This window comes from Triticum urartu, chromosome 4A (assembly GCF_056163025.1).
Source record: "Triticum urartu cultivar PI428250 chromosome 4A, HENAU_Tu73, whole genome shotgun sequence".
In the NCBI taxonomy this organism is placed as follows: domain Eukaryota; kingdom Viridiplantae; phylum Streptophyta; class Magnoliopsida; order Poales; family Poaceae; genus Triticum; species Triticum urartu.
The window spans coordinates 7,098,483-7,113,121 of NC_141876.1; the positions used below are offsets into that span (position 1 = coordinate 7,098,483).

General features: G+C 45.5%; 2 protein-coding genes and 1 pseudogene across 2 annotated transcripts; 2 read left to right on the plus strand and 1 right to left on the minus strand.

The window, feature by feature from the left end:
* Positions 1-2,954: 2,954 nt before the first annotated feature.
* Positions 2,955-5,298, minus strand: LOC147974328 (uncharacterized). The gene is made up of 3 exons (XM_087520009.1): positions 4,984-5,298; positions 3,325-3,408; positions 2,955-3,224 (listed from the first exon to the last, which is right to left on the minus strand). The coding sequence occupies exons 1-3, from the start codon at positions 5,296-5,298 to the stop codon at positions 2,955-2,957; spliced, it is 669 nt and encodes a 222-aa protein (XP_087376135.1).
* A 1,303-nt stretch (positions 5,299-6,601) lies between these two features.
* Positions 6,602-8,389, plus strand: LOC147974329 (uncharacterized). The gene has a single exon (XM_087520010.1). The coding sequence runs from the start codon at positions 6,602-6,604 to the stop codon at positions 8,387-8,389; it is 1,788 nt and encodes a 595-aa protein (XP_087376136.1).
* A 2,633-nt stretch (positions 8,390-11,022) lies between these two features.
* LOC147974330 (protein FAR1-RELATED SEQUENCE 5-like) lies at positions 11,023-14,414 on the plus strand (annotated as a pseudogene).
* The last annotated feature ends 225 nt before the right edge of the window (positions 14,415-14,639 follow it).

Sequence of the window (14,639 nt, forward strand, 5' to 3'; positions counted from 1 at the left end):
TTTTTTTGCATATATGACAAGTTAATGTTTTGACCTTCAAGTCATTTTTTCAAAAACTGGCTTAAGTTTAGACCAAATGGCCCCTCCAGAATGCGGTCATTTTTTCGACCACCTCCAAATGACCTCAACTTTGGCACACATGATCTATTGCACAAACAAAGGTGGGTTCCAAAGGTTTTATATTTTTTTGAATTTGTTATTAATTCATAATGCCCTCTAGACTGACCGGTCAAAACATCGGTCTATACCTCAGGGGGGCATTGTAAATAATTCTTTTTCCAAATTTTCTTTCATAGCCATGATTGGCACATGTGGGTCACCATGTTCAAGAAAGTTTGTGTGATTTGGAGGTGGTGGGAAAAATCACATTTTTTCAAAAACTCGCTTAAGTTCAGACCAAATGGCCCCTCCGGAATGCGGTCATTTTTTCGACCACCTCCAAATGACCTCAACTTTGGCACACATGATCTATTGCACAAACAAAGGTGGGTTCCAAAGGTTTTATATTTTTTTGAATTTTCTATTAATTCATAATGCCCTCTAGACTGACCGGTCAAAACATCAGTCTATACCTCAGGGGGGCATTGTAAATAATTCTTTTTCCAAATTTTCTTTCATAGCCATGATTGGCACATGTGGGTCAACATGTTCAAGAAAGTTTGTGTGATTTGGAGGTGGTGGGAAAAATCACATTTTTTTCAAAAACTGGCTTAAGTTAGACCAAATGGCCCCTCCGGAATGCGGTCATTTTTTCGACCACCTCCAAATGACCTCAACTTTGGCACACATGATCTATTGCACAAACAAAGGTGGGTTCCAAAGGTTTTATATTTTTTTGAATTTTTTATTAATTCATAATGCTCTCTAGACTGACCGGTCAAAACATCGGTCTATACCTCAAGGGGGCATTGTAAATAATTCTTTTTCCAAATTTTCTTTCATAGCCATGATTGGCACATGTGGGTCACCATGTTCAAGAAAGTTTGTGTGATTTGGAGGTGGTGGGAAAAATCACATTTTTTCAAAAACTGGCTTAAGTTAGACCAAATGGCCCCTCCGGAATGCGGTCATTTTTTCGACCACCTCCAAATGACCTCAACTTTGGCACACGTGATCTATTGCACAAACAAAGGTAGGTTCCAAAGGTTTTATATTTTTTTTTGAATTTTTTATTAATTTATAATGCCCTCTAGACTGACCGGTCAAAATATCGGTCTATACCTCAGGGGGGCATTGTAAATAATTCGTTTTCCAAATTTTCTTTCATAGCCATGATTGGCACATGTGGGTCACCATGTTCAAGAAAGTTTCTGTGATTTGGAGGTGGTGGGAAAAATCACATTTTTTCAAAAACTGGCTTAAGTGACCAAATGGCCCCTCCGGAATGCGGTCATTTTTTCGACCACCTCCAAATGACCTCAACTTTGGCACACATGATCTATTGCAGAAACAAAGGTGGGTTCCAAAGGTTTTATATTTTTTTGAATTTTTATTAATTCATAATGCCCTCTAGAATGACCGGTCAAAACATTGGTCTATACCTGAGGGGGGCATTGTAAATAATTCTTTTTCCAAATTTTGTTTCATAGCCATGATTGGCACATGTGGGTCACCATGTTCAAGAAAGTTTGTGTGATTTGGAGGTGGTGGGAAAAATCACATTCTTTCAAAAACTGGCTTAAGTTAGACCAAATGGCCCCTCCGGAATGCGGTCGTTTTTTCGACCACCTCCAAATAACCTCAACTTTGGCACACATGATCTATTGCACAAACAAAGGTGGGTTCCAAAGGTTTTATATTTTTTTGAATTTTTTATTAATTCATAATGCCCTCTAGACTGACCGGTCAAAACATCGGTCTATACCTCAGGGGGGCATTGTAAATAATTCTTTTTCCAAATTTTATTTCATAGCCAGGATTGGCACATGTGGGTCACCATGTTCAAGAAAGTTTGTGTGATTTGGAGGTGGTGGGAAAAATCACAATTTTTCAAAAACTGGCTTAAGTTAGACCAAATGGCCCCTCCGGAATGCGGTCATTTTTTCGACCACCTCCAAATGACCTCAACTTTGGCACAGATGATCTATTGCACAAACAAAGGTGGGTTCCAAAGGTTTTATATTTTTTTGAATTTTTTATTAATTCATAATGCCCTCTAGACTGACTGGTCAAAACATCGGTCTGTACCTAAGGGGGGCATTGTAAAAAATTCTTTCTATATTTTTGAAATTATTTGAATTTATTCCCTCTTAAATTTGTTTACCTTTTTAATGCCCTCTTATTTTTTTTGAATTTTTTATTTATTGAACTATGTTTACAAGATGGATAGGATGGCCCATGCTTTTCCTTTTGATCTAAATTTATATTTTCTTTTCTTCTAAATTTATATTTAATTCCTTCACACTTTGATGATGGAATATTTTCTCTGTAATTGAAACATAGGTTCAAATGATGGAACATTTCATCTTTTTGCTTATTCAAATTATGAGTTGGTGGAATGTGTGAGGATGAACAATTATCAGTAACTATACTAGACCCCATGTACTATAATTCATGACAGCCATTTTGGAACATTGCGACATTCAATATTTGGTATAATTGGCACATGGGCACAGCATGTTGCACTTGCCCACATCATAGACAAGTGTTGTAGCATGTCTCAAGCAACACTGAAGCGCCATTTGTTTTTTTCGCACCATCGAAACAACAACTAAACATGAAGGAAGCATTCACCACCATTAAAGATAAGGCCACACATATATAGATTGCATTCTAATAGGTAGCAGGCAGTTCACAACAGATCCAGTTCAACCACACAATACATTACATTACATTAATATATCAAGTTTTCTCACAGTTCAGAACGAGATGCAGCTTTCCCAAAAGTAAAACATCATCAAATATACTGATGATGAGTACGGCTTCCAGCTTCTGATGATCAGCATGATGTACGACTACAGGTCAGGGTTTCTCAGGACCTTCAGGAGCGCCTTATGCTGACCAATGATCCTGTAGTCATGACTGGAGATCGATGTAGCCCGGCAATGTTCCATCAGATGCTCCAATAACCCAGACCTGGGCTTGGGCTTGCTGCGGTAGGGGCACCAGTACTTTTCATTCCTCCAGTTGTAGTACTTGGGAGGTCCTTGGGCCCTGATCTTTAACAACTCCTTCTCTTCAAAGGACTCGAAGTTCCCCTCGACCACATCATCTCCAGATTCATACTGCACAAATTAATGACTGACATTAACACATTATGCATTCAAAAACTATAAACACATAATACTAACTCAATGCAGAAATAACATTTGAACTAGGCCTTACCTCGTACGGCTCATCATCATCAGACTCATATGGGTAGAACCCAGTCTTGTCCCACTTCCTCTTGTTGCCCACAAGATCAACCTCCTCCTGCTATATTGTCAAACAAGCACATCATTTACAATGAATTGAATTGTAGTTCACAGAATGTCATTACAAACAAAATTGTGAATGTGAACCACATTGGTATGTTGCAAGTGACCAAATGCTTTCCTTATAAATACATAATCTAAGCAATCAATCAACAGACAAATGATGTCCTTCATAAATGGTAATGAAAATGCAAGCTGGATTCTTGACATTCCCTGGATAAACCCAACACTTTACTTTTGAGGGAATTACCCCCCCCCCCCACACACACACTACTTAATGGAAACATATAGTATATTTTATTGCTAGGATCCTGCGTTGGAATGTTTACTTCATACTTTACATATAGTATATACTAATTACAGAAGCCAACTACAAAATTTAATATGCATAAATTACTGTTTTGGGGACAATGCAGCAAAGCTCCTACAGATATTAACATAATGCAGTAGTTAATTAGGTACAACTTCAACTATAAATGCATACATCTCCAACAAACATCTAAAATTTCATTTCTTACCTAAACAACAACAAATTATACTATAGATGAATCTTGTATCATCTAAATCAATTCATTGGCACATCTTAATTAATGCATTCCAAATCAAATATGTTTCCATCCAGTATCATTGAACCACAGATCAAATCAAATAATCATAAATGTCAGCAGCATTGAACTACAGATCTAATAATCATATGACATCTATCTGACCTTAAATCCCCCCTTAAATAAGGTAGTCATCCTCATACTAATTAAATTCTAACAAGCAAAAATTCAACTACTAATCTAATAAGCATCTGGAAAAACCCCAAGATGGTTTTATCTCTGAAGCAACGGCATTGCAGAGGATGTTCAATGCTCTCAACATCTCTGAAGCAACAACAAAATTCCTCTACTAACCCAAAGTAAATAAGCAGACTGCCCCTTCCCCTCGACCACGCTTCCCCTCTCCTTTAGAAGCCCCAATCCAGCACAACAAAATCCAGCCCTTGAGAAGCTCTTTTTGATTAACATGACAACACCCAGTACATGAGCACATCCTTCACTATATTTACAACCAAACTAATGCACCATGTAATCACCTCACGTAGACAATTTCCAAAAACACAAGGCCATGCACAACCCATCTCATAGCCTCTGCCTGTCAGGCATCAATCAAGCAACAAATAACTGCAACTATGACAACATGCATCAATCAAGCATCTAAGAATTGCAACTATGACAGCCATAATCCCTAGAACTAAGCATCCATTTAATTAATCATCAAGCCAAAGAACTAAAGCAGGCACCAACCCAAACCAATACAGAAGTATATATTTCACTCCAAACACCTAAAGAATTGCAAAAATTCCACTACTAATCTAATAAGCATCTGAAAAAACCCCATCCCTCAATCTGGCTACTTCTAACCTAATCTAATAATCATATGTGGTCCACCATTCTTGCACGAATCAAATACACGAAAACCCTAATGCAGAGAAAACCCTACCTCCAACAAATCTAACCAACCAAAGTTCTGGCCACAAACCCTACAATCTAAAAACTACCAACTAAAAGTTAGCCGCACATACCTTCTGCTCCGCTTCCTCCTCGCCGGAGCCGGCCTCCACCTTCTCCACCTCGTGCGCCTCGCCAGAGCCCGCCCCCACCTTCTGCGCCTCGCCAGAGCCCGCCTCCACCTTCTGCGCCTCACCGGAGTTGGCCAGAGCGGGCGCATCTGGCTGGACCGCGCCGCTGCGGCCCGCCCCCGCCTTCTCCAGATCTCCAGCGGAGGGAGCACCGCGCTGGACGCCGGCACGCCCCCTCACAAAGGTGCCCGCAGCGATCTGCCGCGCCTGCTCCACCAGATCTGCGCCTTCGGGGCGCTCGCCTCCTGCGTCCGCCATTGCGATGGAGAGGATGCGGTGAGGGAGACGAGGAGGTTGGAGAGGAGAGGGAGTGGAGAGTGGAGAGAGGGAGACGATGCGGCGGGGGGAAATGGTGGGCGATGCGGCCGGAGGTGGTGGCCGTCCACATTTATATGATGGGACAGTTTTGGCAACTACCCATGACACGTGCTGCCCCACGCGCGGGCGGCTTCTTTTTTTTGCGGGGGGCGCGCGGGCGCGGGCGGCTTCACGCGTGCACGAAAGGCCGCCGTATATGGACGGGCATACGTATACGGCCGGGCATACGATCTAACCGGGGCCGTACGGGCCTCCCAGGGCTCCTCGACGGCTATACGCGGGGGCAACAAAGACGATCGTGCCCCTCGTTATGAAGCGTTTTTGGTTCATCCTGGCCGTCGATGTGTTTTCCCACCCCGCGTTCAGCCCAGGGGGGGAGCACCGGAGCAGAAACGTCGCCACATAGTATTTTCAATTCAATTTGTATACCCCTTTGTATTTTCATTCAATTTGTATACCCCTTTGTATATACTATGTGGTACTTATACTGTAGGAGTATATATAAAGCGGGCGGGCTATTCTTTCAATTTGTTCCATACTTTATTTGCTCTCTCCTTGCTCCTTTTTTTCTCTTGCATGCAGGACCTTACGAATCGGATCATATTCTGTCGTACGAGTAGTATTTATTTTTGCGAAAATGGTCATCTTCAACCCGCAGGACTTGGACACCACGGGATTAGGACATCCTACATGCTGCCTTCGTGCTCGCATCCGACGCCAGCACGGCTGCCCTTGCATGCTCAGAGTCAGACCAGCTCCAGCGACTGCTCCCTGCCCCTGGGAGGGTAGCTTGCTCGTGGTGCCCCAGGCCCACGCAGTGCAGGTGGGGAGCCATGCCATTCTAGGTGCTGGAGACACGATACATCATAAATTCATATAATACGTACGCATCCGCTGCTGCTTACGCCCGGATCGGCCAGACCGCCGCCTGCCCGCGTGATCCCGGCTGCCTCCTTCACGCGCGCTTGCCCCAGCTGTGGCCCAACCGCACGCGTCTATGTTCCGCCTCCGTCGAGTCGACTGGCCGCTCTGCCGTGCGAGGAGTCGCTCGTGTTGTCGCCGGTAGTGTTGGCGGCCGGCCCGTTCCTGCTTCGGCGAGCAGGAAGTTGCCGCGAGAGGCGACGACCGACCTGGACGCCACATGCACGTGCAGCATGTCTACGCTCCTAGTTCGCCTTCGCCGCCTAGAAGCGTTCGGTGGTGCCCTCGTCACCGGCCTCCGGCTCCTCCTTCGCGGCAAAGCATGCGATCTCCACGTCGTGGAGCTTCTTTGTTGTCGACCAGAGCGCCTCATGGAGGATATACGTTCTCCATACTTTACCGAGACAAAGTTGAAAAGATGGGAGCAGCAACGGCTCGCTCCCCCGACCCCGACCCTGCGCCCCTCCACCAGCCCTCACCGGCCGCGGCCACCCCGGCCCCGCCGGCCACCCTCTCAGCGCCTCGCGTACTCCCTCGCCCACGGCCACGGCCCCCTGCCTGTAGGATTCGAGCGGAGAATGGAGGTCAGAGGGAGGTCCAGATCAGCCGCTCGCGCTGCTCCAAGGCTGCGTCGACGACCACTCCGGCTTCGCCGCCCGCCGCCCCCGCCTCCATTGTCGGCTCCATCTCCACTGAGCCGCCGGAGCCTCGGGTGTCCCCCAAAGTTGGGCTCCCCCAGCTCGATCCAGATCAGGCGGATCTGAATTCGGTCTCCCTGTCGCCTCCGGCTGGCCAGAGCCCTGCTCCTGCAGATGTGACGGAGGTTCTCCTTGGGGCCAAGAGTGGCTGCACAGCCGTTGTTGGTGAGAAGAAGGTGGAGTTGGCTCTGCTGTTGCATCCGGCGGCCACACATGGCGTCGTCCCATGTGTGCAGATCCTGCCTTGCCCCGATGTTGGGGATGGGGCCGAAGTTGCTGCCTTGGTGACGCAGTCGCCGCCGGGTGAAGATGTTGAGTTCGTGCCGTGCATGCCGCTGACCGTCACCGAAGGCCGCACTTCCGGCGCTGCAATGATGGGGGAGCTGGCGCCGCTGTGGACGAATACTGCTGTGGATTGTGTGTCGTCAGCTTCTTGCTTTTCCGTGCCGTCTTCTTGTGATACAGCGCAGGCCGTGGATGCTCAGCCTGGGGAAGATCCTTGGATTTTCGTGGGACGAAAGGGTCGTCCCCGTGGCGATGTGAGTTGTGACCATGCTTCCCAATCTGCAAAGCTTGAGCAAGCTGCGGCCTTCAGACGGAGAACCTATGGTCGATGTTTCCGCTGCTTGGCTCCGGACCACAAGGCCGCCTTCTGCCGCGACCCGATTCGATGCCTTACATGTCTCCGCTCTGGGCACCGTGAGAGGGATTGTTGCCTTCGCCTCTCCTCCGTCAAAGCTCCTCGCCGCCGTGCGCGTGCCTCTCCAGCTCCGCCATGTCCGTCCTCGGATAGCCGCTCTTGGGCTTCCGTTGTTGCTCCTGTAGTGCATGCTGAAGTTCTCGAGTCTGTGAGGTTTTCTGAAGCTTCTAGTAGAGGTAGTTCTGATCATGAGGTTGTGGCAAAATCTTCTGAATCCTTGCTTGCCTCGAGTGGTTCTGATTCTCAGGTCATGATGGAGGTGGTGCTCCGTCCATTGCATAAGCTTGAGGACTCTTTGTGCTTGTGGTTGGCACGTGCAACCAGCTTACTGGAGCGGGCGGAGGCATCAGTTGGTCTGCAGGGGTCGTTGCCGACGACGCAGGCGGCGCTGGTGGCAAACCACAGGGACCAAGGTACTGAGGACATTGGCAACACCATGCAGCCGCTGACCTTGGGGTTAGTTGCTCCGGTGGTGGCCACTGAGATCAGCCTAGCAAGTTCTATCTCCGATGAAGTACAGGCTGTTGCAAAGGGCTGCGGTTTCGCGATTGATGAAGGTGACACTTTGCATGACTTAACTGAGCTGATCAAATGCCTCAGTGCCATGCCTGCGATCACCCAGGGATTGATTCGCCTTGTCAAAGTGGAGCAGATCAAGCATGCCAACCAGGTGGTATGTGCCGCCGTGAGGGTCAACTCTGCAACATGTTAGTCGCCGCCTTGTTTCCTCTTCTACGGTGTTTTTTATTTGGACGCGTCTAGGCAACAGCCGGGTGCTCCCTAGCGTTTCCTGGCAGCCACCCAGAAAAGGTAATTTTCTGTCCCCATTGTCCAGGATAGGAAAGTACCTGTCCCCCGCTCCCGATTCCCGCAGCCACCCATCGAGCGGTCAAAACACCTGGTCCTCCCCTTTGCCCGATCCCTCCCACACCCCTGCGCATCTCCTTCCTCCTTTCTCCTCACCTAACCCCCAGCCCCATCTTTTTCTCTCCCAAGCAAAGAAGGACAGCACGCCCCTTCCCCTCACCACTTCCAGATCCAAAGCAAACCTTCACAGCCCACCAATGGCGGCTCCATTGATGTTTCTTCTCTAGGCGCCTGGTTCCTGATTGCCCTGCAAAAAGGCAAAAAAACAAGACAAAAAGGTCATATTTGGCTCATCTTCCAGATCCCCCTCCTCTTTCCCCACGATTTGCTTCAGATGTGCAAAACATTGTGTAAAAAAGCTGTGATGTTAAGCATGCTTAGTCTGCTGTTTGGGCAAGTTTCAGCCCCCTGATTTGGGCAAATTTAGTCTGATATTAAGCATCATATTTCTTCCCAGGCTTCAAAATCTATTTCCAAATCTGTTGCATATGAACACATTTATAAAATCTGTAGGCAAGTGCTGATAGTAAATGCTGACAAAAAAATTAGGAAAATATAATGCCTTGAGCAAGAAAAACAACTGAGCAAAAAACAGTACTTATAAGAGGATGAGAAACAAACAGATCATGATCTTTCTGACGTGTTCCGGTTCTATTAATTGCTTAAAACAGTGCAAAAATAAACATTCTGTTTGAGCAAAAACAGTGCTGTAATGAGGCAACTAAGTATATGTCTGCACAAAACTTTGAAAACTTATGCCATGGCAAAAACATGAACACTTTTGAAACTTATAAGACAATGAATACTGACATCAATGTGGTTTATTGGAGCAACTTACAAATATAGGATTAAGCAAAAAAGCATAATCATGTCGAGGCAACTCTTGAAGAAACTAGAAAAAAGATTCCTCTTGGACATTTGTTTCCATTATTCCTTGGTTACGATAGTGAAAACACACTAGAAGAAATAAATGTAACTGAAATTGCAACTAAAAAACAAGAGACAGTTGCGTAGTACAATTTACCTTTGTTGTATCATATCCTTGACCATGATCCAAAAAAAGTTGGAAAAGTTGCCAGTATACAGTTGCAAAATTATTAGTATTTCATCCTGAAAAAGAAGGAAAAAGCCAACAAAAAAATCCATATACCAACAACTATCTCAGCTGCGAAACATTACTTCAAAAGCATACTGAGCATATCCAAAGACACATAAACTTGCTGCAGTAAAAGATGAAACCTAAAAATGTCAACTTAAGTTCTTTCTAACACACAAACGTAAGTACTGAAAGCAGAAATAGTCTGAATATAAAAGAGCAATCATGCCCATAATTCTAGCTTAAGTTTTTCCTAACACTAAACATGCTCTGATCTCTCTGAATTGGGAGTGAATTCCATCCTGAAGACACTTCAAAGTAGCACTTCCCCAAAAATCAAATGTTGCCTGCATTTAAAGAAAAACAAAAAAAGAAAATATATTATGAAACACAAAAAACAAAAAGCCTATGTTATGTTTATATGTACAAACATGGTTCATTCAGGCAAGCTCTATGCATATCCTGCAAAATAATATATTGCCTGACATATATAGTTTGACTTGCCTGATTATATTGTTTGGGTTGCCTGGTAGTGCACTTTGAATTGCCTGGTTATGTTCAACTGCTATCTTGTGAATCTAGTGTGCTTGCGTTGCTGTGTTGTTTGCTTGCCTAATTTTAGTGTGGTACTAGCTTGCCTCAACAACGTAAAAATTGCTTTGGTTGGTGGGTGAGCTATTGGCTTGCCTGTATTTACTGTGCTACTTGCTTCCATCCCTCTGCTGACTTGCTTTACTTTTTCCCATATTCTCAATGAATAAAACAGGTTGACAATGATTGATCTGAATGAAGAACCAGCTGAAAATAATGATGATCCATTGTACTGTACATAACATGGTGCTGGAAATACAGAATTTGTGGCGGAATCACCTAATCCCCCTATCATCCAAAGAGTCGATGGTGCTGCTACAGAAGCAATGGAGGCAGATGGGCAGTCAAGTCATGGGGGCCGTGCTCCGGGCAGTACACAAGTACCTGCAGCTATAGCAACTGGGAGTGATGCTCATACCCTGGATGGCACAGGTGCTGCAGGTGATACCAGTGGCACTGTTGGTAATGGTTTGGGTGCTGAAAATGATGATGAAGCTTGGTCACAGCCCAAGGAGCCTTACGTGGGCATGAGGTTCGACACTTTGGAAGATGCCAAGGTGCATTATAATGCATATTCCTTGTAAATGGGGTTTTCAATAAAATGAATAGTTCAAGGAAGGATCTCAAAACAGGGGAGTTGATAAAACAACAGTTTGTTTGCAACAAGTTTCGGAAGCCTGATGTTGATGACGGAGGGGCAGAAAAGATTCCCGTGCTAGATGACATTGTTGAGCAAGAAAAAAATGATAATGAAGATGAGGCTATTGTCTTTCTTGATGATGATAGTAAAGGCAAAAAGAGGAGCAAGAAACGAAAAAGAGATAAAATTGTGCAAACTGGTTGCAAAGCTAAGATGATTGTGAAGGTAATAGATGGCAGATGGGAAGTGATCTACTTTGTTAGCGAGCACAACCACCCGTTGGTTGACAAGCCATGTTTGACTAAATATTTGCGATCACACCAAGGGATCCCGCCGGAAGAAAGGGCCTTCCTTACTCATCTTCATAACTGCAATTTAACTACAGGTATTGAACCACACCCACCTCCCCCCTATCTTCTAACTTTAAGAACCTGCACATGCCTACTGCTTGTGTGTTTCTTAGCCTATCAACAACTGCCTGTTTTTGCTTGAACCATGTCACTGATTTGCTTCAAACAAATGCCTTGGTTGCTTGATAGTGCCACTAAATTGCTTACAACAGTAGAAAAAAGAAATAAATTGCCTGATTTGTTTCTGGATGCTGGAGTTGCCTAATGTTTACCTGCTTGTTGCTCAATGCAAAGTTTCTTGCTTGCCTAGTTTTTTTATAAAACAAATTTGGTGTTGAATGTGAACTTGCCTATGGTTAGTCTTTTTGTAGCTAAAATGTACAATAGTACTTGTTTCTGGATAGGGTCAACTTGCCTATGATTGAAATTTGTATTGCTCGCTAAATGCATAGTTACCCCCTGGTTTGTTTTGTGTATTTTGCTCATGTGTTGCCTGGGGCATATGGTTGTAGTTGCTTGTATAGCTTCATGAATTGCCCAAACTTTGCATTTGAGTTGCCTTGCTCAAAACAGAAAAGAAACTATTTTTGGCACTGTTTTTGTGTAGAAGAAGGATTGACCACCATTGTGACTTCATGTCAACAGGTCGTATGATGCACATCATGTCAGATTTCTATGGGACAGAACTCATTGTACCTTATGGCACTAAACACATTACAAACCTCAAGACGCTCTTGAACAAGGATGATACAAAGAAGGGGATATGATAGAGACAGTTGCTTACTTTAAAGATCAGCAGAGAGAGGATCCAGATTTTTTTTACAAGATAAAATATGATGAGGAAGACAGGGTTGAGAATATTTTCTGGGTCGATGGTGCAGCAAGGAAGGCGTACGTGGAATCTTATCATGATTGTATCTCCTTTGACACAACGTATATGACTAACATGTACAACATGCCCTTTGCACCATTCATTGGGATTAACAGGCATGGGCAGTCGTTCATGTTGGGTTGTGGCTTTGTTAGGCAAGAGTTGGCATCGAGCTTTGATTGGCTATTCCAGACCTTCCTTGAGGCAATGCATAATGTAGCACCCACCAACATCATAACCGACCAAGACATCGCAATGGCACAGTCAATTAAAAAGATCTTTCCTACAAGTGTGCACCGCTGTTGCCGCTGGCATATTATGAAAAAAGCACAAGAAAAGCTTGGAGCATTGCTGGGATGAAACCCTGGCTTGTCCAAAGATTTCAACAGTTGTGTTGACTTCAGCTTGACGCCGGAAGAATTTGAGGCAAGGTGGTGTGAGCTGATGATGAAGTATGAGGCTATGACTGACTCCCACTTTGAGAATCTATACAAGTTCAGAGAGACATGGGTGCCCTACTACTTCAAGCACCAATTCTTCCCTTTCTTGCAGTCAACTCAACGCAGCGAGGGGTTCAACGCTATCCTTAAGCGATATGTGAACCCACACAAGTCCATTTTGAACTTTGTGAAGCAATATCAGAAAATCCAAACACACATACTAGTCCGGGAGGGTTCAAAAGACTACAGGACAGGACATTTACAGACTGAAATGTGGTCATCTTACCCAATAGAGAAGAAGGCGTACGGTTCGTATAATGGGGACTTGTACGAGAAGTTTCGTGATGAGTTTCAGTTGACTACAAGGTGCAATGTGCGACCACATGGTGAAAACTTCTATGAGGTTTACCCCAATCAAGAGTGGGTTGCCAAATATGGTTCTAGGGGCTATTTTGTCATGGTGGAAGCTAGTGCTGGAGACTACAGATGTGACTGCTGCAAGATTGAGAGGGACGGCATGCTTTGCTGCCATATCTTGAAAGTTTTCAACCACCTTGGTGTTGATGAAATCCCAGCGCAGTACATACTTAGAAGGTGGACACCTATGGCAATTCCCAATGCACCCCCTGCTGTCGAAGAGCAACCTGATGAGATGCCACCACAATCGAAAAAGGAACTCAGGCATGCAAATTTGATGATGGATTTTGGTAGTCTTGCCCGGGTTGCTAGTGCGTCAGATGCTGCGACGAATATTGTAAAGAAACATATGCGTGGTGCGCGTCATGAAATCAAAAATCTCAACATGTCAAAGAAGAAGAAACCGGCAGCACCAACAAGTGGGCCCTCTGGTGGTCCTCCACCATCAGCTGATGGTTCTGCACCACAACCGAGTAACTCTCAGCCAACTGGTGGCCCTGCGGTGCGTCCTGGAGGGCCTTCACAAGCCCCTTCTGGACCTGGGCAGCAGAGACCTGCTTCTGCGCCACCACCAAGAAACACTCAGGCAACAAGTGGCCCTGCGGTGCGTCCTGATGAACATGCACAAACCTCTTTTGGACCTAGGCAGCAGCGACCTACTTCTGCAACGCGGAGAAAAAACGCACCAAACCTAACTGGCAACTCTATGAGTGAGGATAGACACCAACAGACAGCATTTGGGGGTGCAGCGATGCAAAAAAGGTTTGTACCACTACCCATGAGCCCTCCCACGCAAGGCTGTTGGCCTGTACAGCAACTGTCAGGATATGTGCCACTGAACAGTGGAGCAGCGCCGCAACTTTCAAGGGGCTCAACAATGACAAGGCCTGTGCAAGCGCTAAGAGGAACTGTGCCACAACTTTTGATGGATACGGCACTAGCAAGAGGGCCTGCGCGACCTCCTATGGGTCCTAGACCAGCAATTTGGCCTGCACCACAGACTATGGTGGCTATACAACCACCGCGGGGGCCTAATGCAGCAAACACAACCTATGTGGCTGGTCCTGGACTGGCACCATTGCCTGCATCACCAGCAACGCTGGATGGCTGGATTGGGCAGCATCCAGAGTCTTCAACAACACAGGAAGAAAATGCCAATGCAATTTCATCTCCTACTGCGCAAGCTCCTGGTGGATATGCGCACCAGCCGCTCAGTATGGCATCTCTACATGCAGCTGTTGCAGCCGCACAAGGTACTACGATGGTTGAACCACAGTTTGGAAGACCTGCTACCACACTTGGCCCTGCAATTCCTAGAGACCCTCCAAAATCAACAACAAAAGGGAGGGCAAAGTCAAAAAGAATTCAATCAGCACTTGAGCTGCATCCGAAAAGAAAGAACAAGTGCAGCTATTGTGGTTCTTTTAACCACAATGGTGCAAGCTGCCCGACCAGATTGGTGTAATGGTCACACAGTGACCAGATGGCTGAAAAAGATGTGTCGAATGGCATTGACGAGTTAAACTATTTGTGGGTCTGTATGTTTGAACATCCTGAACTATTATTTATGGTTTACGGTTTCTTGTGGCTGACTTGCCTGGTTATAAGTTTTGAGTTTCCTGGTTATAAGTTTTGAGTTGCCTGTTGTGAGATTTGAATTGCCTCGCAAACACCCTTGCCCCACCCCCCA

What these genes read in the sequence shown, in the direction of transcription:
- LOC147974329 (XM_087520010.1), top strand. Translation starts at nt 6,602, where the DNA reads ATGCGATCTCCACGTCGTGGAGCTTCTTTGTTGTCGACCAGAGCGCCT.
- LOC147974328 (XM_087520009.1), bottom strand. Translation starts at nt 5,298, where the DNA reads ATGGCGGACGCAGGAGGCGAGCGCCCCGAAGGCGCAGATCTGGTGGAG. An exon ending in AGGAGGAAGCGGAGCAGAAG is followed by an intron (nt 3,409 to 4,983) that starts GTATGTGCGGCT and finishes ATATAGCAGGAG; the next exon opens with GAGGTTGATCTTGTGGGCAA. An exon ending in ATGATGATGAGCCGTACGAG is followed by an intron (nt 3,225 to 3,324) that starts GTAAGGCCTAGT and finishes TAATTTGTGCAG; the next exon opens with TATGAATCTGGAGATGATGT.